The 22,441-nt window shown below is 41.9% G+C and overlaps 1 protein-coding gene across 1 annotated transcript; it reads left to right on the top strand.

Annotated features, from left to right (window-relative positions):
• The first annotated feature begins 205 nt into the window (after window positions 1-205).
• On the top strand, window positions 206-21,926 carry RECQL (RecQ like helicase). Its single transcript, XM_086466761.1, has 15 exons — window positions 206-235; window positions 2,452-2,524; window positions 3,877-4,074; window positions 6,380-6,559; window positions 7,446-7,552; window positions 8,555-8,753; window positions 9,816-9,982; window positions 10,543-10,624; window positions 11,691-11,839; window positions 11,925-12,042; window positions 13,688-13,826; window positions 14,667-14,758; window positions 20,186-20,405; window positions 21,294-21,423; window positions 21,629-21,926. The coding sequence occupies exons 2-15, from the start codon at window positions 2,509-2,511 to the stop codon at window positions 21,815-21,817; spliced, it is 1,986 nt and encodes a 661-aa protein (XP_086322887.1). The 5' UTR covers window positions 206-235; window positions 2,452-2,508; the 3' UTR covers window positions 21,818-21,926.
• Window positions 21,927-22,441: the final 515 nt, after the last annotated feature.

Below are 22,441 nucleotides of genomic sequence, written 5' to 3' on the forward strand. Positions count from 1 at the left end.
TTGGAGGAGCCGGCGCCAATCAGCAGCGGCGTTGTTCGCGCGGCTGCGCTCCCTGCCGTCTCGGTGCCCGCCTTTCTGCTTTCGTTACAGCAGGCGGGCACCTCGCGGGGCCGGTGCTGAATGGGCGGGAGGGGATGCACGTGGTCACCCCCGCGCTGTCGTCCCGCTCTTGGTGATTGGCCGAGGGAAGCCGTCAGCGGAAGGGGCGGAACCGGGAGCGGAGCCGGCAGTCCAGGTGGGAGTGGAGGGGGAAGGGAGGGGGGGGTGGCGGGACGGGAGCGCGGAGGCGGAGCGGGAGCGCGCGCCCCGGCACGAACCGTTGAGGGGGCGGGGCAATGAGGCGCGGCGGGGGCCGAGGCCGGTGGCGGCGGCGGCGGCGGGGTGTCTGCCTCCGCCCGTGCGCCCCCGCCCCGCCCCGCCCCTCCGCCGCGGCGCTGCCTGCCCCCCGAGCAGGTGCCTTTCCCTGCCTGGTCGTGGCGGTGCCGGTACGGGCCGCCGGGGGCGTGGGGCCGCTTGGCTAAGGCGGGCGCTCCCCGCGTTCCGTGCCCGCGGCTCGTGTTCGGTTTGCAGGTGAGGGGCGGTGAAACGGGCGGGGCAGACGTGCCTCCCTGCGGCCGGTGTGGCTTCCTCCCCCCCACCCCTTAATGTTGGTTGGGTTTTTTTTTTTTAAAGGGGGCTTCACAGGGTTTTATGGCCGGATGGGGGATTTTTTACCCGGTTAAACTGCCGCCAAGGTGGCACCTCTTGCTCGCGCAATTATTGTTGGGTTTATTCCCCAGTTTAAGGGCTCCTGGTTCCATAATGCTCTGTTAGCGTCACTTAGAGTTGGGAGCGAAGGGGTTTCATTCGGAGGCAGGGGTGAAGCGGGGAAAGAAACCGTCCAGCGCTGGGACGCCGGTTTAGGGCTGTGCGAGGTGGAAAGGGACCCTGGTTGCAAATCTGGCCGGTTTAGGTGTGGCCGTCGTGGATTGTTTTAGAGGCCCTTCCCCCCCCCCCCCCCCCGCCACGAGTGGGCTACTTAGAAAAGGCAGTGATGGGGTGAATTCACACGAATTCTGCTGGTTTTACAGTGGGGTAAAACTGCCTGATGGGCAAGATGCTGCCACTTGCCGTTTGTCCACCGTGGTTTATAAGCTATGAGTTCAACTTTATTCAGTTTCTCAAGAGCTGCATTTTTGAGGGATCAAATAGTGATTGGGGGTCTTTGGTGTCAGTGGTGGTATAGAGTTAATTCTAAGGTCTGCTGAGCTACTTCTTTTAGAGACAGGTGCTAAATTAAAGATTTGTGTAGTTTTAGCAGCGTGTAGGGAAATTTTCATCAGTCATTGTCATTCTTTTCCCACTCCCTGGATGAGAAAATGGCTTATGTTTCCTGAGCTATCAGCCTAGTGATATTTCTGAGGTTCGTGTTTACTGTGAGGAACAGAAGTGGTGTGTTGCGCTTACAGCATGTCAGTTCCACACCTACTGATTTTTCTGGATGTCCCTAGTCACTCTGTACTTTGAGGAGACTGATATTTCCAAATACTTTTGTGCAAGTAGCAGGTGGTGTAAGGACAGAACTGTGGAACTCGAATTATGTGGGTGACCTGGACACTGCTGAGTTATCTTACACATTAATGAACTTCTTTCTGAAGTGTGGGCCTTTACTGTATTTTTAATTATAACCTCTTCTGGCAAAGACAGTGTTTTATTCACACATTCTTTTTTTAATATATATTTCCCTCTCATTTATAGGAACACAGTAAAATATTTGTTATGTTGGGATCAGCTTATAGTGAGGGTCTGCTGAATTTGTTCCCTTTCACCTTCCCTCACATTTGTCTCCCATATATATATAATAAATAGTTTAGAATTCAACAAGAGTGAAAGAATATCAAGTTTCTTGAGTTTTATATTAGCATGTAATATGACAAAGAATGTTGTTCATAAAATTAGCCAATAAATAGAATTCTAAGTTCATCTCACTGATGATATAATCAAAACCAATCTCCCTTCTATGAACCAAACTACCTTTCTGTTTCCTGCTAGAAGATCCTCTAGGTGTTATGGTGGCTGTTTTTCAAAGGGGCACAATATAATTTGTTCAGACTTTTCTGTAAAAGTCTTTGAAAAGTTGAAAAAAAAACCCAACCAGGAGGCCGAAGGTAGGTGGATGACTGGTCTATATGAGACTGTGTCTCGCAGAAAATTCATGAGTTGGTCCAGATTCACTGGGTGTTGTGTATAGAAGGCTGACGAGCTGTAGCCTCAGGACTTGGTTGTGACTTGGCGTCTGTCCCTTTTGCAGAAGGGGAGAAGTGTGTTGCCATCTAGTTGGGCATATTGATATGAACTGGTGCTTAAGCTGTTGTAGTGAAACCTCCTATATTAATGAAGAATCTGCTGCAGTAAATGTGTTCTGAGTTTAGAAAGATTGCTTATTAAATATTTTTTCTTATTTATTCTTAGTGACAGTTGCTTGTTTAAGTAAGATCTCCGAAGGATAACATTCTCCAGTCTCCAAAGATGGCAACTGTTGCAGGTAATCCAACATTAGTGCTCAATAGGTTAATTTTGCTATCTTTTAGCTAACAGACACAAATTATTTCATTATTTACATGAATATAAAGTATTCAGAAAAGTTTGTGGGGTCTGTGTTATACTTCAGATTTGAAGAGAAAGTTCTTTTACTGGATAATTTTTTTGCTGTTAGATAAGAACTAAAACAAAAGCAGGTTAGTCAAGGAAATTACTTGGTTTTCGGTAGGCTTCATATTTTAGGATACTTTCAACTTTTTCCTGCTGAGTAACAGTGGGCATTTAGGAAAACAAACGTCCCCGTTTTGTGCCATTCCTAATGAGATTATCTTTTTCCTTATCACACATTTCTGCCTCCGTAAGCAGATTATGGTATCTGCTATGCTTGAACCAAAACCTCTTACTTTGTGGCGCGGGCTGGGGGAAGACATTTCTTCTTGTGCTTTTCTGACCTGGCTCTGACACAGTGGCACGCGCTTGGCTGCTGTGGTATGTGTTAATTATGCTTTTAAACCCTGGGGGCTGGATTCTAGAAAACAATCCGTAATTCACACCGATGCCTATTAGGATGTAAAGAGGCCAACTCCCACCAAAGATTCACTTATGTAACCCCAGCCTCTGGGGAATATTTCCTTCATTTTTTTTTCAGATCTGAAGAACGTCTTGTGCTTGCAAAAGCCTTCAGCTTCTGTGTTCAAACCTTGACGTTCCGCAGATCCTCTGGTTCTGCACAGGAGGGAGATCTGGGTGCATGAAATGTAGCTTTTTGCTATTGTCCCTATTTCCGTCTTCAGAAGACATTTACTTGCTGAGATTAATGTTGCTTCTCACGTGTAAATGCTTTTTATTAAAAATGTTCTAACGTTGTGCTGGATTTGGCTGGAATTCTAACGCTTTCAGCTTTAGTATCAGGCCAGATTCAATATGTCTTTCACTGCTTAACACGCAGCTGCAGAAAAGAAAATCGATTCAAGTGTTTCTCTGGAGAGGCACTGCTTTTGAGAAACTGGATTATGATACACTTTTTTTCCTCTGTTAATCAATGCAGACGATAGTGTTGCATATCTCATACACCATATTGTAGATGACAGCTTACAGCATACCTGTGTGTACATGACCTACTAACGTAAGAAATATGTTGTTAAGCATTGCTAAGTGTTTTTACATGGCATATACAGTATTAGATGCTATAATCTTATCAGTGGGCCTGTCAGGCTGTCAGTTTCTCTAGATACTTTTGGTTAGTGCTTAATTCTGATTGTTCTCGATCAGCAAGTGAAATAAAGTATCCTTTAAAACTGGGATTAGCAGTTTACCGTAGTCTCTGTTCTGCCTTCACCTTGCTTTTCCCTTCAGTGCTAGAGGAGGTGCTGGTTTCCATTGAAAGTGAGCTGCAGGCAGTGGAGATGCAGATTCAAGAGCTTGTGGATAAACAGCAGGAGCTCATCCAGAAGAAGATGAGGGTAAAAAGTCTGATAAAGCAGTCTGCAGGAGACTCGGAGGCAGGTGGAAGTAAGGACACCGAAACCTCAGCCGAAGCATGGAACAAAAAAGGTTTGCAGAGTCAAATTCAAATATTCAAACACAGAAGAAAACTAGTTCAGTAGGGGAAAAATGTGTTCATATAGAGTTTTATTTGGATAATGATAGTTTCCTATTTTGTTTTGTTCAGCTGGGTGACCTGCCATCTTAATTACACAGGGCAACGTTTGTACTTAACTCCCTGGACATTCCTGAATGCTAATCTGAGTTCTGGGGAGGATTATCACAAAAATGACCTGTTATAACTACTTTTATTCTTTTCTTCTTGCAAAGTGACAGGTTGATTTGATTTGCTCTAAGAATCCCAGAGCAACTTTGTGTGATAGGTAGAGACACAGACAATTTAAAGTGTCAAAATCCAATGCGAATTTTATTATATTAGCAAGCGAACAAGAGCAAAGGCAGCGCTGGGCGGCCGGGGAGTCTGCACTCCGCCAACGGCTCGCAACTTCCCGCCTCGTGTAAGCACATTATATACAGTCTCATTTTCTGTATTCGCGACGTCACAATCAGGGTGATGTCGCAATCAGGGCGATACTCTGCGCATACTCCTTCTGTTGCTAGGGGGTCTTTTTCTACCTCCTGGTGGTCGTAAGGATGAAGGCTGAGGGTCTTCCTCGTTGCCCTGTGGGTGAACTTATGCAAGAATGTGATTATTCAACCCCTTCAGCCACGGGTCTTGTTTACTTTGCCGAATGTCCTTCAGTTGAGCTATCAAGCCTTCTTGTGAGCACATAAATCTTTCATCTATACCCTCCCATACAGGTTTAATGAACAAAGCACAACATGTTACTTCTTACACTTTGGATATATTGCGATACTTATATTCCCTGTTTATTTATGTTCTGAAAATACTTGCTCTGGGTATTTTTAGGATTAGGTAATAACGATCTTGCACTCTCAGAGTTACTTCTCACTGCCTTTGTGTTTCGTTTTGCTTGAGTGGGTAGGATGTTGGTTGTGTCTGCCGTGGATTACGTAGCCCCACCGTTGTACCAAATTACGCAAATTAGATGGATGCCGACTGCCAAAAGTAACATGGAATCCATTAGTATGGTACAGTTAGTCCAAGTGGCCAGTGCCCCGTGGTGGTGTGAGGGCTGCTGTTCTTTTGGAAGTGCCATCTTTCAAGTTAATGTCTGACTGAAGTCCTGGATAGTTGCTCGGTCTTGACCACGTTATGCCTAGCCAAATTCAATTCAAATTTATTATTTATTATTTTTTTTTCCCCTCCCTCTTCATTTGTGGTTTGGAAGTGCATTGTTAGTTTCTGCCTGTATCTATTTTACGTATTCTGGGTTTTGGCTTTTTAAAAAATGAAATTAATTTTATAGTCTTATCCATATTTGTCTGCGTTTGAGAAAAGTATTATGCATCTATAAGAAAACTGATACTTTATAATTGCAAATTAATTGCAAATCAGTTTGTTTTGGGTGACTGTGCCTAATTCTTTCCTCTTATGCTTTGAAAACTGACATTTTGGCAACCAGATGCTGTGTACACGTTGAATAAGAGCAGTAGCTAAATTTGGTCCCAGTATAAAGCTCACTGAAGGCAGTGGGAGGCTTTTCTTGCTTTCAGAGAGTCTGTGAGTTCTCGCAGTTTTTCTGCATTTTAATTTTAATAATGCGAAGATGGTTAATATGCTTCCTGAGGCATCTGAAATTTAAGTTTTTACAGTATTACCTCTTTAAGTGATTCAGTCTTTCACTCTTTATTGAAGAAAGAATAATTATAAGCAAGTTGGTGTGACTATTTTGGGGAAGATGAAACTTCCCCTTCCCCCCTGCCCCCCCTTGGTTTTTTTTAATAAATGCTAATTATCTCTGGAATATGTGGGGGAAAAAAATCATAGCCCTGCCTTCATTGTACTATTTGTAATCACTGCGTTTGTGTGAGGGAAGCACTCGGGCAACTTAGTAGTGAGACTGCTCAGTGTCTGGTTTTATCTGTTTTCGGGGCTTCTCATTTCCATTTAATTTTGGACTAATCAGTTAACTTGATCATTAGCACTTTGAAGCTCTTCGTCTGCTTCTGGGTTTTTAGCATGAGTTCACATTTATGTGCAATGAGAGCTTTTAGTCTGGCGGTGGATTGTGTTTACATTTCATAGGGTTTTCAAAGGCCCACCTTAGAAATTAGTTTGTCCAGACTCAGGTTGTATGTAGCTTTTTGTGTGCCATTATTGAATCTTTGAACACTTTCCCAGATCTAAAATTGTGTTGCTTCCAGATTTAGTTGTTGTCTATGTAAATTGCCCTTCCTTCTTGTATTTTAATGTGGTTATGAAACATGTTTGGTTTTTCTCCCTTAACAGATTTTCCATGGTATGAGAAGATAAAAACGGCACTGCAGGGCAAGTTTAAACTCCAGAAGTTTAGGTCCTTGCAACTAGAAACAGTAAATGCTGCAATGGCGGGAAAGGATATATTTCTCGTCATGCCTACAGGTGGTGGAAAGAGCCTTTGCTATCAGTTACCAGCTGTCTGTTCTGATGGTATGTAAGGGAAGAAAAGGTCATATATGAACAACTGGATTTGTTTTCTCCCTTTTATAGCTGTTTGGAGAATGAACATTGTATTGGTGTCTAATATCACAGTATGGGGAAAAAAAGAGCAAAGATATGAGAGAAAGATTTACTAGAAATATTTGCTTTGCTCTGTTTTCACTGAAGATGCAACAGCAGCTTTAAAATAGATACACCTTTTAGATATGATTTCGATTTAAAGAATTTATCTAGGTTCTTTTCAATACATTATATTCTTAAACACTGAAAGAACTTTTTAAAAGTTTGTTGCTTCCCCCCCCCCTTTAAATTCAATCTACAGACTGTAAATTATTAAAAGTACGGATATCTGTTATTTGTCTGTTCCACTGTAAAGTTTTAGCTTCAGATTATTTGGGAGACTCTTTGGGTGTTAATTTTTAAAAGTAAGTATCCAGTTTCAGTTTTTAAGCTTTTTTTTTTTCTTTGAAAAATAACCCACCCAATTGCATGGAAGTTTACTTACTTACAAAGACCAAATTTACCAATACCTGGCATTGCTTAGTTGTGTGATAAATCAGCAGCTCATGACAGAGACGTGAATCCAGCTTGCTTTGTTTTGTGTGTTAGTTCTTACACTCTGTTTGTTGCAGCTCAGTTGTTTGTGGTGTAGATCCTAAGAGAAGGCGCATATCACGGGCAGTTGATAAGAAGTATCTCTGTGTGACCTAGCACTGACTGACCAGCTGTCCAGGAGGGGAGTCTGCTACTGTGTACGAAGCTCAAGCTCACGTTTGGCAGTTCCTTCAGAACAGGGCTGATGCATTAGTAAAAAGTATTAGAGGAGATGTTTGTGGCATCAGAACTGTTCAGTTTGCACATTGATTGATTGTTGCAGGTTTCACACTTGTGGTATGTCCTTTGATATCACTCATGGAAGATCAGCTCATGGTTTTGGAACAGCTTGGTATTTCTGCAACTTTATTAAATGCCTCAAGCAGCAAGGTATGTTTAATTGCCATGTCTTTATGGTTTTTGAGGTGCATGTGCCAGTGTCTTGCCTCTGTATATGTTACTTATGAATACCAAACGAACGGCATAGTTTTGTCAGCTAATGCCATTCTGTCAACAGTGTCTTGCCAGCTATGTGCTGTGGTACGGATTATGTGACTAACTACCTTGCCTTTTTGTTTTAATGGCAAAAACATGTGTAAACCTACATCTTTTGTGGTATAAATAAGTTTAATGGGACTATTTAGAGGATGTGAAGTACTTTTTGGCTGGTGTATGTTGTAGATTTTTACTCAGTTTCTAAACTTAAAAGAATATCAGAGTAGATGATTTTTGTCCACTAGCAACATGTTAGGCAGTGCAGGCTTTTACATGTAATTATTAATCTTACTTTAGGATGGTAAACTGTTTGATCCAGAGGCCGAGAAGCAACTTATTTCCCAGTCTGTTATTAGTCAATTGCTTTTTACAGTCAAATATATTTTCCTGACTTACCAGGAGGCTGTGGTCGTTAACTTGCACATGACACTGGATTTAATAGGTTGGTGGCTTGATGCAGTGTCCTGAACTTGGAGCCTGCTTTGAGGTAGAGCCCTTGGAAAAGTCAGTAATAAAGACTACAGTTGTGTACAAGAAGTTATTTTACACTTGTAGTCTCAGAGGCATGTTTGGTACCTTATAGTTTACTGGGAAAATACTGATACCATATGATGAAGCAAAGAGAAGTATTCAATAGTTTGCTTTTTGAAAGTTCAGTGACAGATTTTCCAAGTATTAGAATTAGCGTTTTGATATATATATTGATATAGAATATAATGATATTCCACAAAGACTTACAGTAGTGGTAAATACTATGTAACAGTTTATCAGTCTATTAGTCTCTGTTAATTACCCCTTATGAATTGTTAATAATCTCTTAAGAATCTTACCTCTAAGCGACTTCAGCGTGTTGTCCCTAGTTAGTTAGCCCCTGATTTCTCCTTTTGTTTTGAACAGGAACACGTGAAGTGGGTTCATACCGAGATGCTAAACAGAAATTCACAGCTGAAGCTCATTTATGTGACCCCGGAGAAGATTGCAAAAAGCAAAATGTTCATGTCGAAGCTAGAGAAAGCTTATCAAGCAGGCTGTCTTGCTCGCATTGCTGTAGATGAGGTCCATTGCTGTAGTCAATGGGGCCATGACTTCAGGCCTGGTATGCTTATTAGAAATACAGTTTGCAGTATTATTCAGGCATCAATAAATAGTGCCTTAGCTCAAGGACTTTAAATTTAATTCACAAATGACGATGTCCTTGTCCAGGAGCTAAGTGCATGCAAATGGCAGTGATTTCAATGTGGCTTTTGCTTTCAGTATTCTTTATTCTTTACTTGGAGTTTAATAAAAATGAAAGATTTTGTCTGCCATCTTTAATACAGACAGTACAGTCATCTTTAATCTACTGCTAAATGAAAAAGTGTCATTCCGTATGCTGCTCCCTAACACTCTGGGTGACAGAGGTAGAGAACTTCGTAATTTTGTGAAATATATTTTAATCACTTCTGAAGCGCGTTGAAACAAATGCTCTTGACCTGCAGGGAAAGAAGGTGTGCTTTGGTTTGTTTCCTATGTTGTCAGTTGTAGGAGACAATTACTGGTTACTGTTTCTTTGCCTTTGAAAGAAAACCTGATTTGAAGCAATAGGAACTGTAAAGTCAGCCTTTGCGGTTTTGCTAAACAGTGGTGTCTGAGCAAAAGCCATGCCAGTTAAACAGGCAACGTGGATTTTGGATATGTAGCTCTGGTTGCATTTCTGTTCTAAGGCAGCAAGTGACTGTCAGCACTGAACCTATAAAATCTTTCCTTAGTACAGTCTGGTTGGTGTATCCAAAATTCCACATTGCTTGTTTATTAGCAAAGCTGTGTTTTCTGAAAAACTGTTTGTAAAAACAGACCTGCAAAATAACCTGAACGTTGATTAATGTGATGCCACTTAGGTTTTTCTAACTCTTTAAGAACTTCCATTTCAATCTGTTTTGCCTTTTGAATTGTGGCTGCTTTTAAAAAATTCAATTAGAAGAGAAAGCATCTATTTTAGTAAGTGCAACTTTTCTGTGGCTTCATTTGTTGTGTAAATTAGCTCTGTGGTAAATGGATGTAATAAGATGTATTGCAGTATTACCCCACTGAATGCTATCTAATATCTTTTTAACTTTGGATCTATGGTATGAGAAATATTTCCTCTTTTTGTTTTTTTGGTTGTTTTTTTTTTGCTTAGACTACAAGTCTCTTGGTATCTTGAAAAGACAGTTTCCCAATGCTCCCTTGATTGGATTGACAGCAACTGCTACAAATCATGTTTTAAAGGATGCTCAGAAAATTTTGCACGTTCAGAAGTGCATTACCTTTACTGCATCTTTCAACCGGCCCAATCTTTACTATGAGGTAAGTCTTACTACCTATTTGTTTGACAGCATCACAGTCATGTTGTCTTCTGTAAGTTACAGTTGATGATTTTTAGAATAGATTTTCAATTACACATTTTAATAATAAATAGCTTTTCAACTGAATGATGGTGTTCTTTCATGACTTCATCTTGCTGAACTTGCTGTCATCTGCAGAGGAACTTGGGCTGCTCTGTCTTCGTGAGCAAGGCTTAGCAGATAGGACTGTGTATAGGCAAGAGGTAGGTAGCAGGCTCAGGCTGCTTCCAGATTGTTGGACGATAGGTCTCATGATTGCAAAATGTTGTGAATTACTGTGTTGTACTGTATTTTCAGTTTGAGCACAGCTTCTTTTATTGTTCTTCATGGAAAAATTTGTGCACCTTTTTTTTGGTGGACTTTTGAGATGTAATCTGACTACACAGAGAGAATCTAGTAATTTTGGCTAAATGGCAGAATAGTTGTGTTTGTTGTACTGCAGTAGGATTGTTTGACAGATTGTTTGACCGATTGCTTGCCCACTTGAAGAACTCTCTGGCACGTGTTTATTATGTTTTTGAGGTTCGACATAAGCCTTCAAATAATGAAGATTTCATTGAGGATATAGTTAAGATCATTAATGGAAGATACAAAGGACTCTCAGGTAAAAAGCGGGGCAGGGGGCGGGGTGGGGGGAACAAACCAAAACCCAAACCAAAAACAACAGCAACAAAAAAACAAAACATGAAAAGAAAAGAGCATGTTATTTTTTTATAATCTTCAGCATTACAGGGATGTTTTCAGCTGGTACTGAAACATGTAGAGAAATTCTGCCTTCACCATACATTAAACATCCAGCATTAGAAGAAATGAAATTTAATAAGATTTGTACCTTGAATAATTACTCTTTTCATTCATTAGTGTTTAAATGTCTTTACATTTTACTTATATTCTGAAGTATTGAAATATAAATAAGACTGTAAAAACAAGGCTCAAAAAAGTTTATGTTTTTAAATCACGTGTATCTCATTTAGTATCTATGTGTCTGGATACTTACTATCTTTAACACACTTCTTTTTCATATTTGATCGTAAGGTTCATGTATTATTCAGTGCCCAGAATGGGTGTGTGATGGGGTGAATTGCACTTTTGTGATGAAAGCAGAACTGTAAAAGTTGGACTTCGTGTAATCAATGAATTATATAGTGCAAACACAGAGGGGAGCCGTATTACAAAGGCAAAAGAACAAAATTTCCCAGATCATCAGCCTGTCCCTGTCTCTGCTGTGATGAGCAGCTCCCTGAGTACAAACCGTGCTAAGGTGATCACAAATCATGCGGCTTTGTGTGTAATCCTTGACTTAGCCCAGGCTGACTAATGACAAAAAGCAGATTTATCTGAATCCTCAGGTGAAACGTCATAGATGATGTAAGGAACAGCACCCCTTTACATAAGCATTAATAACCATTGTCCTCCTTGAACATTAGTAAAATACTTCTGTGATTATATGTATTGGATTGGCACTCGTATTTTCTCTTTAGTCTGCAAGTCAAAGCTGATAATTGAAGTTCCCTTCGTGGCTACCGATACTGCAGACTGAACAGGCACAAAGATTGTTTACTGGTTTTTATTTATTTAAGTCAATAAAACTTTCAAAATTGTTTTTAAGTATTGGGGATCGTTTGGGTTTTTTAATACATTACAATAAGCCATCTTTTACTTTTGTCCAGGAATTGTTTACTGTTTTTCTCAGAAGGATTCTGAGCAAGTTACTGTGAGTTTGCAGAAACTGGGAATCAAGGCAGGGACATACCATGCAAACATGGATGCTAAATGTAAGACCAAAGTTCATAAAGGATGGGCAGCAAATCAAATCCAGGTTAAGTAGAAACTTTTCATAGACTTAAGTCTCATTTAAGCGAATTGTGGTTTGGTACCTTGATGGTTTCTTAATCTTTTTTCAGGTTGTAGTGGCTACTGTTGCTTTTGGCATGGGAATTGATAAACCTGATGTGAGGTTTGTAATTCATCATTCTATGAGCAAATCCATGGAGAACTACTACCAAGAGAGTGGACGTGCAGGTACTGTAGGAAATGGCTTTTGCAAAGTCGCCGTTTGCATCCGTTAAACCAATAAAATTGTACTTTGGTTTCAGCCGTTTGTGCAAAGTGTCTTGTCTTTGAGACAGGTTCAAAAGTGTATAATGCCACTCTGCCTCTGTAAAGAGGCTTTAGAGCAAATATAAACTACATTCATGATCTCGGGCTTCTGTACTGCAGTGTAGCAAAGAATAACCGGGTACCTAGCCCTTTACTCAGCAGTTTTTTAAATTACTTGATTTTTGTGGCTTACCAGAATAATTTCATAATGTAACATTGTCTATCAGATGTACGTTACAGAAAAGATTTTTTTTTGTTTTCATTTGTGTACCAGCTGGGATGTGTGATTTGCTCAGATTGTCTCTAGATAATGTCTAATCGCTGTAAGAATTTCAGTGGGCACAGAAATACAAGTAGGATGTGGAGTCTGGAGCAGGGAATTTTAAGGCTTCATCAATGTATAGCAGCATTCAATAGCTGTTACAGCTGAAAAAAAGGTTTTCTGTTGTTTTGGTTTGGCTTGTGGTTTTTTTGGCCTTGTGCATTATTACTTTTTCAAAGACAGATTTGAATCCACGTGGAGGAAAGCTTTTTAAGGACCTTGAGGGGCAATTGGTTGAGATTTTAACTATACCTGTGATACAAATTGATCGTAATGCTACCTAAGAAATACAACAGTCATCAAAGTTTGTGGGAGTTTGCATCTGCTTACCCTAGAACCCGATTGCTTCTAGGTAGTGCTGGAAGTAACAAGAAGTTTATGTATTGAAGTGGTGAGACATAGGCCTTACAGATGCTGAAATAGTTGCTTCACAGTGTTTATTACCTTAGGATGATCAAAGCAAGCTTTTGTGGTTTTTTAAATGATTATTTAAATGAGATTCTTCTGGGAAGGGATTAATTAAGCACTGCTACCCATTTGCCTGAACATACTACTTAGCTTATGAAACCTTCCCTTTTTCCCCTTGAGTGCCTATCCCAGTGAAGTAGTTCCTTTCTGCTATATGTTAAACTTTTTAAAAAAGTGTAGGTTTTTTAGGCCTTTTCTGCTCTCAGGATCTTGTGGACAGCAGGAGGGCACCCATGAGCACATCATGGGAAGGGGTGGGAAGAGATGATCTAAGTTCAGCTATAGAAGGCACAGTTGGTTTTAAAGGGAATATTTTGTTTAAATCATACCTAATTCTCTGTTTATTTATTACCATTAATACCTAATAAGGTATTTGAAGCTCACAATGCCTTTTAATCAAATAAGAATTAGGCTTCAGTGTGTATTTGGCTAGGATTTTCCAAGAGGTGTTAGGGTGAGAAAAACAGTGATTTTGCTGACTTTCTTTATGATGCTAATATTTTTAGTTGTTAAAGAGTTAAAATCTTCATTGTGTAGTGTTTTCAGTTTACTTGGTTCTGTACTTTTAGAAGACTGCTCTCAAACTATTTTATTTCTAGTCTGTATCATGCTGTGTTCTATTGGCTAATATGTTATGCTTGGTACTCTGTTACAGTCATGCACTCTCTATATAGGGGCTGCAGAAGCCCAAGCAGATAAGGGTGGAATTTGTACCAGAAAATGCTGTGCTTAAAATAAATCTCTTCTAAAATTTTTGTTCATTTTAATGCATTGCAGGTAGAGATGACCAAAAAGCTGACTGCATCTTGTATTATGGTTTTGGAGATATATTCAGAATCAGTTCAATGGTAGTGATGGAAAATGTAGGGCAAGAGAAGCTGTATGATATGGTGTCTTACTGCCAGAGTATGAACAAGTAAGTTACTGTGGTGGCTTGGTTGCTTAGTTTTTAAATAGGCTACTTTTGTTACATTTTTTTTAGAGGGCATTTGAAAAAAAAAAAAAACCAACCCCAAACAAAACACCCACAAAACCAACAACAACAAAACAAAAAAACCCACCCACAACACTGTAGAAACACTGCGATTGTAACAGAGCCTTGAATTTGGAGCTTGTGGTTTGGCTGCTCAGTACGTGTACTCTTGCACACAACTGAACGTTGGTGGCTTGTGTGCCACCTTCAGGATAAAGCTCTGGAAGCAGTTATGTTGAGGTGAAATATCTGTCAACAAACACTGTCTGGATTTCAAATCCCATTCAGAGCAAAAACTGGAATGCTTTGGGTTTGACTCTGAGGTACCAGGGTTTAATGGCCATACAGGAATCCACATGGGCTTAATGCTTCACCTGCTGCACTGGGCTGTTTGGAATACTTCATGGAAAACACTTGTATCTATGGTCTGGACGACTCATGCATTCAGTATAGCCTTTGTTGGCCTCAGTCTAAGAATTAGTTCATACTCTTATGATTTTTCATTCTATTGAAATTGAAGGTTATACTTACTTTTCTGCTTTAACCAAACTGTTCCTACAGCGATGTTTACTATTACTGAAAGCTACTAGTTATTCCTGTTAGTGTAACTGACAGGGAATACTGTGTTGTGGTATTTTTCTGATTTTTTCCAGAGATAATTCTTTGTGCTTGTTTTGAGATATGAGCTGACCCAAGGGACCTTCTTTTTGCCACTTTCATGATTTATAACACGGGCGTATATGCTTATGTTTGATAGTCTCTCTTTGCTCTCTGTTCTTTCAGATGTCGCCGGGTCCTTATAGCCCATCATTTTGATGAAGTTTGGGATTCTGCAGACTGCAACAGAATGTGTGATAACTGCTGTAGAGAGAACTGTAAGTAAATTTTTATAACCAAGGATGGAGAACATGGAGAAGGTTGGCTTAAAGAAATACCTGGTTTAGACAAACTGTGAGCAACTTCTGTAAAGTGTACTCATAATACTGCCTGTTTCCAAGGTGCAAATCTTGTTATGAACATCAGTTTTTGGTGGCTTAGTGTTGCCAAGCTCAGGGTGTTTAGGTCGATGCTTTTTGCCTGAGGCGGAACACTTTGGTATCTTTCAGGCTCAGCTGTTCACATGTTCCCAAAAGTGAAGCTGGGACAAGGGGGAGATTGGCTTACCAGTTGAAAAAAAGATTCTGGTACGTGTCAGGCTTTGTTTCAGGATTTGTTTGGGTGCGAGAGCTTTATTTTGAGAAAGAGCCTCTTGGTCTCTGCATGCCAAACTGTTCCACTTGGGCTCTGAGAAGGCGCAGTTTGCACACGTCCTCATACAACTTGCCTGGTAAAATCTCTGAGGATTTCAATGCTGTGTGCTCATGAGACATACCTGTGTCAGGACTGTGCATGACAGTTGTGCAGAACAATTCAGCATACTAATTCAGGATTTCGCTATGTGTTAGCCCTGACAGCACAATGTCTGTTTAGTGTGTGCTCTTCCTTTGGAAGAAAGTTGGGATTGTTAGAGGGAAGGCATATGAGCCAGACGTAGAGGGAACTTGGGAGATGAGCTGAAACAAGACCTGCTGCTTGGTAAATGAGGATGATTATTATGTACTATATGGATGTGTTAGTGCTTGGAATAATTATTCATGATGAAGCTAATTTGTGTGATGAATTTAATACCTTTTTTCTGTCTCATTCTGTCTGTAAGTGTCATGACAGAAGATGTGTCTCACATATTCTTCAGTTCATAGAATCATAGAATGGTTTGGGTTGGAAGGGACCTCAAAGATCCTCTTGTTCCAAACCCCCTGCCATGGCAGGGACACCTCTCACTAGACCAGGTTGCTCAAGGCTCCACCCAACCTGGTCTTAAACACTGCCAGGGATGGAGCATCCACAGCTTCCTTAGACAAACTGTTCCAGTGTCTCACCACCCTCAGGGTGAAGAACTTCTTCCTTGTATCCAGTCTAAACCTGCCCTCTCCTAGCTTCCAACCATTACCCCTCGCCCTATCACTGCAGGCCCTTGTAAAAAGTCCTTCCCCAGCTTTTTTGTAGACCCTCTTCAGGTACTTGATGGCTGCTATAAGGTCTCCCTGGAGCCTTCTCTTCTCCAGGCTGAACAAGCCCAACTCTCTCAGCCTGTCCTCATAGGAAAGGTGTTCCAACGCTCTGACCACCTTGGTAGCCCTCCTCTGGACTTGCTTCAGCAGCTCCATGGCTTTCTTGTGTTGGGGGCTCCAGAACTGGATGCAGTATTCCAGGTGGGGTCTCATGAGGGCAGAGTAGAGGGGCAGAATCACCTCCCTTGACCTGCTGGCCACGCTTCTTTTGATGCAGCTCAGGATGTGATTGGCTTTTTGGGCTGCAAGTGCACACTGCTGGCTCATGTTCAGTTTTTCATCCACCAACACCCCCAAGTCCTTCTCCCCAGGACTGCTCTTAATCCCCTTATCGTCCAGCCTGTATCTGTCCTTGGGATTGCCTTGACCCAGGTGCAGGACCTTGCACTTGGTCTTGTTAAACTTCATGAGGTTGGCCTGGGCCCACCTCTCAAGCCTATCAAGGTCCCTCTGGATGGCATCCCTTCCCTCACAGAATCAACAGAATCACAGAATGGTAGGAGTTGGAAGGGACCTCTGGAGATCATCTGGTCCAACTCCCCAACCAAAGCAGGTTAGCCAAGAGCAGGTCACACAGGAACACGTCCAGATGGGTTTTGATTATCTCCAGAGAAGGAGACTCCACAGCCTCCCTGGGCAGCCTGTTCCAGTGCTCTGCCTCCCTCAGAGTGGAGAAGTTCCTCCTCATGTTCCAGTGGAATTTCCTGTGGTCCAGTTTGTGCCCGTTGCCCCTTGTCCTGTCATTGCACACCACTGAGAAGAGCCTGGCCCCATCCTCTTGACACCCACCCTTTAGATATTTCTAAGTGTTGACAAGGTCCCTTCTCAGTCTTCTCCAGGCTAAAGAGCCCCCGGTCTCTCAGGCTTTCTTCATATGAGAGATGCTCCAGCCCCCTAATCATCTTAGTAGCCCTCTGCTGGACTCTCTCCAGCAGCTCCTTGTCCTTCTTGAACTGGGGTACCTAGAACTGGACACAGTACTCCAGGTGTGGCCATACCAGGGCGGACTAGAGGGGGAGGATGACCTCCCTCAACCTGCTGGCCACACTCAACGCACCCCAGGATGCCGTTGGCCTTCTTGGCCACAAGGGCACATTGCTGGCTCATGGTCATCCCGTTATTCACCAAAACTCCCGGGTCCCTCTCTGCAGAGCTACTCTCAAGCAGGTTGACCCCCAACCTGTACCGGTGTATGGGGTTATTCCTCCCAAGGTGCAGGACCCTACACTTGCCCCTGTTAAACTTCATTTTGTTCCTCTCTGCCCAGCTCTCCAGCCTGTCCAGATCTCTCTGAATGGCAGCGCAGCCTTCCGCTGTATCTGCCACTCCTCCCAGCTTCATATCATCAGCAAATTTGCTGAGGATACACTCTGTCCCTTCATCTAGGTCATTGATTAATATATTGAATAGGACAGGCCCTAGTACTGACCCCTGGGGAACACCACTAGTTACAGACCACCAGCTGGACTCAGCACCCCTGATCACAACCCTCTGAGCTCTGTCCTTCAGCCAGTTCTCAACCCACCTCACTGTCCACTCATCTATCCCACATTTCCTAAGCTTACCTATGAGGATGTGATGGGAGACAGTGTCAAAGGCCTTACTAAGGTCAAGGTAGATCACATCCACTGCCCTCCCCTCGTCCACCCAGCCAGTCATTTTATCATAGAAGGCTATCAGATTGGTCAAGCACGATTTCCCCTTAGTGAATCCATGCTGACTGCTCCTGATAATCTTCTTTTCCTCCATATGCTTGGAGATAACAGCCAGAATGAGCTGTTCCACCAGCTTCCCAGGAATGGAGGTGAGGCTGACTGGATGGTGTTTCCTGGGTCCTCCTTCTTGCCCTTCTTGAAGACTGGAGTTATATTTGCTATCCTCCAGTCCTTGGGCACCTCTCCTGTCCTTCATGACCTTTCAAAGATGATGGAGAGCAGCTTTGCAATGGCATCCACCAGCTCCCTCAACACTCGTGGGTGAATCCTATCAGGGCCCATGGATTTGTGGATGTCTAGTTTACTTAAAAGATCTCTAATATAATCCTGCTCGACCAAGGGGTAGTCCTCCTTCCTTCTGACTTCTTCCCCTGCTGCCAAGGTCAGGGATTCCTGAGGGCCAGCTTTAGTAGTAAAGACTGAGGCAAAGAAGGCATTCAACAGCTCTGCCTTCTCCATATCCTCCATCACCAGGGTACCCGCCTCATTCAGCAATGGGCCCACAGTTTCCCTGGTCTTTCTTTTACTACCAACATATTTGAAGAAGCCCTTCTTCTTGTTTTTGACATCTTCTGCTAGATTTAATTCCACGTGGGCCTTAGCTTTCCTTGTTGCATCCCTGCATTCTCTGACAGCATTTCTATGTTCCTCCCAAGTGGCCAGTCCCTTTTTCCACCTGTTGTAAATTTCCTTCTTCCCTTTGAGTTTTTCCAGAAGCTCCTTGCTCATCCAAGCAGGCCTCCTGCCTCCTTTGCTCGACTTCTTCCTCAGAGGAATGAACCAGTATTGAGCTTGGAGGAAGTGCTGCTTGAAGAGCCACCAGCTCTCTTGGGCCCCTCTGCCTTCTAGAACCCTAGCCCGTAGGATTCCTCCAGGTAGGTTTTTGGGGAGGCTGAAGTGGCTCTCTAAGTCCAGGGTTGCAATCCTGCTTATTGGCTTGTTTCTTCCACGCAGGACCCTGAACTCCACCATCTCGTGGTCACTACAGCCAAGGGTGCCCCCAACCTTCACATCTCCGACCAGTCCTTCTTTGTCAGTACAAGGTTGAGCAGCGCCCCTTTCCTTGCTGGTTCCTCCACCACCTGTGTCAAAAAGTTATCATCAACGCTCTGTAGAAACCTCTTGGACTGTGGGTGCTTGGCTGTGTTGCTTTTCCAGCAAATATCAGGGTAGTTGAAGTCCCCCATGAGAACCAGGGCCTGTGATTGTGCAATGTGTCGACCACACCACGCAACTTGGTGTTGTCAGCAAACTTGCTGAGGGTGCGCTCGATCCTATTGTCAATGTCACAGACAAAGATGTTAAACAGCACTAGTCCCAGTACCAATTCCTGAGGAACACTGCTTGTCACTCGTCTCCACTCAGACATTGAGCTGTTGATTACAACTCTTTGAGTGTGACCATCCAGCCAATTTCTTATCCACCGAGTGGTCCATCCGTCAAATCCATGTCTTTCCAATTTGGAGACCAGGATATCCTGCGGGACAGTGTCAAAGGCTTTGCACAAGTGCAGATAGATGACAACAGTTGCTCTTCCCTTGTCAATTGATACTGTATCTCCATCATAAAAGGCCACCAGATTCGTCTAGCAGCATTTTCCCTTGGTGAAGCCATGCTGGTTGTCACCAATCACCTCCACAGTTTCCATGTGCCATAGCACAGCCTTCAGGAGGATCTGCTCCATGATCTTGCCAGGCACAGAGGTGAGACTGACCAGCTTGTTGCCTGGGTCTTCCTTTTTTTCCCTTTTTGAAAATGGGGGTCATGTTTCCCCTTTTCCAGTCAGTGGGCACTTCACCAGACTGCCATGACTTCTCAAATATGATGGAAAGTGGCCTAGCAACTTGGTCTGCTAGTTCTCTCAGGACCCATGGATGGATCTCATCAGGCCATTGGTCATCCTGGTTAGGTCGCCTGGAGCAGATCCCCACTGTGATATCACCTTCCCCTGCCTTTCCTCTAATCCTGATGACCCATAAGCTCTCGGTCAACTCCTCATCCACCCCCAGGTCGAGCTCCATGGATTCCTCTTGCTCTCTAATCTTTCCATAATAAATGTAATGGGTGAGGAATAGGATTCCTCGGCGGCAGAGTAACATAGCTACCTTACAATTTTTAGGCTTTGTAAATGCTTCTTTGTGGTTTGTAACGTTAAATACATGTACAAATGTTTGCAGGACTGGAGTTTTAATAATGAAGTAGAAAAATAAATGTAAGTTTGAGTACAAATACATCCAAATATATCCTGATGTGATAGAGGGAAAGTTACAGCTTTATTTGTTAAGTTATAGTTTAAAAACAAAACAAAAAAAGCATTGCTGTTATATGGCGTATAGATGCATACTTATAGAAATATATATATCTCTCTATAAATATATAAAAGTGCATAGATGTATACACCTAATGTATATATTGATACTATCTAAATAACTATAAATAACTTGCTATTTAAATATTATTTCACTTTTTTTTGTAGCATGTGAGAAAATGGATATAACAGGATACTGCAGGGATCTCATCAAGATACTTGAACAAGCTGAAAACATGAGTGAGAAACTCACCCCACTGAAATTAATCGATGCGTGGTCTGGGAAGGGTGTATCAAAACTCAGGGTGGCTGAAGTTACTCCACCAAAACACCCTCGAGAGGAACTGGAGAGAATTATTGCCCATTTACTGCTGCAGCAGTATCTGAGGTATGTAAGATGATTTTTTTTTTTTGTTTACATCTAGTAGTCATTTTTCTTTACTCTCATGTTACTTCTGTATAGTACTAATGGATACAATCTGTAGTCTCATTTTTAGCCTTTATTTCAGTTGTATTTAACGTCTTTTAAAAAAAACTCAAAAGAATGCTATATTTCTACTTTGAAATGTTAAAACAGAAGTTGGAGGAACACTTGAAATGCTGCTGCATCTCTTGCAATTTTAAAAAGCTGGAGTCTTCTGTATGCAGCTTGGACCTTGAAATCTGCAGCAGGCTTCATTGTGGAGAAGTCTGCTGTTTATACAGAGCCTTATTTGCATGCCATGGGTAAGCAAAGCAAATGGGGCTGCCCAGATGAAGTCTTAAGTAATGACAGGCTGGCTTATGTGGAAAGTGGTACTCGGAAACTTTAAGAAAGCGTCGTGAAAATAACAACAGTGCTGCTTTTGCAGCCTGGCTGTCTGTGTGGTACGTGGCTTTGTCGTTTCATATCGTTTTAGAAGTTCCAAGGATATGTACAAATCAAATATTTAATCCCTTCATTTTTGTCTTAAATTTTTTTGGCATGTTTGTACAGCTGACTCTTTATACTCTTAGAAGGATGAGCAGGTGACTTATTACATCTTTTTTCCTCATTTACTTCCACTTATTCCAACAGATTGACACATGCGTGTGTCTGTGTGTGTGTTTAAAGGTCCACAAACTCAGTTAAGTGTTGACCAGGCTCACTCGTAAGTTAACTTGAATAGATAAAGCAGAATCAAGCTGCTATTTGGAATATCCATCAGAAAGGTTAATGTGTCCCATTTTCCCCCTGCATGTTCTAGCCTGTCTTTGTCTCCAACCTTCCCCCATAACACTCATTTAATTTATGCAGGGAAGACTTCAGCTTCACAGCATTCGCTACAATATCCTACCTGAAGATAGGACCAAAAGCAGGTCTGCTGAAAAACGAGGGGCACATCATAACTATAGAAGGAATAACAAACAAGAAAAGTGTATTCAAGGTATTTATACCTGTACTGACTTACTATATAGATATCTTTTCCATTATAGTTTATTTTAATAGTTTTATATCTGCTCAGTATATTTTTTCATAGTAATGCAATCAACAGGATTTAAAATAGACCTTGTGTCTTCTCTCCTGTGTGGGAACACTGAAAAAGAAGGAAGACAGTGTTCAAATTTTAATAAATTGTTTATAACTTACAGGACAAACCATCTCAATCTTCGAATTCCAAAGGAAGCAGAGATAATGCCCGGACTACCTCAAAGACTGCCCAGGATTCAGTGGTGAAGAAGTCACAGGAACATAAACGGCCTAACTGCAGTTCTAATTTAAAAGCAAAGAAGCTTAAGCTTCAGGCAGGTGGAGATGACCAGCCAGTAGTTCTTGACTGAGCTTCACAGACTACATTTAGGATCTAGTCATGTTTGCTTCTCCATGGACAATGCAGTGTGTAAGTTCAGTTTGTGTTTTAGCAGTGTTATTTTTTGTGCATTTTTTTAATAAAAAAAAGGGAAACAAGCATCTTTAAAATCCTCAAACTTAGAAAAAGTCCAGTGGCTAAGGGGAAAATGCTTCATTGCACAATAACTGGTGCGTATCTTATGATACAGCAATGACTACAAAATGTAAATAATTACCATGTTGCCTTTTTAACTTTTTTGGAAGTGTAATGTATAGTAACACTATTGCAGACTCATGCAGGCTGGGAGGGACTTCCAGAGATCATCTAGTCCAACCCCTTGCTCAAAGCAGGTCCGGTTGGAACTGGACTCTCAGGGCTATGTCCAGTTAAGTTTTGACCATCCCCAAGGATGGAGAATCCACAACCCCTCTCAGAACCTGTTCCAGTGTTTGACCACCTTCATGACTAAAAAAAAAAGGACCATTTTTAGAGCTAGTTGTTATTTCCTGTGTTGCAATTTGTCTGTTGCCTCTTCTACTACCACTCTGCTCTTAGAGAAGAGGCTGGCCCCATTGCTGCTATGAAGACAATAAGATCACCACCATCACTTCCC

Source organism: Leptosomus discolor, chromosome 1, assembly GCF_034619465.1.
Source record: "Leptosomus discolor isolate bLepDis1 chromosome 1, bLepDis1.hap2, whole genome shotgun sequence".
Lineage (NCBI taxonomy): Eukaryota > Metazoa > Chordata > Aves > Leptosomiformes > Leptosomidae > Leptosomus > Leptosomus discolor.

Bases quoted from the DNA above. Each gene is read 5' to 3' on its own strand.
- RECQL (XM_086466761.1), top strand. The intron at 14,759-20,185 runs GTAAGTAAATTT...TTTTTTTTGTAG, and splicing joins TAACTGCTGTAGAGAGAACT to CATGTGAGAAAATGGATATA. The intron at 21,424-21,628 runs GTATTTATACCT...TATAACTTACAG, and splicing joins ACAAGAAAAGTGTATTCAAG to GACAAACCATCTCAATCTTC.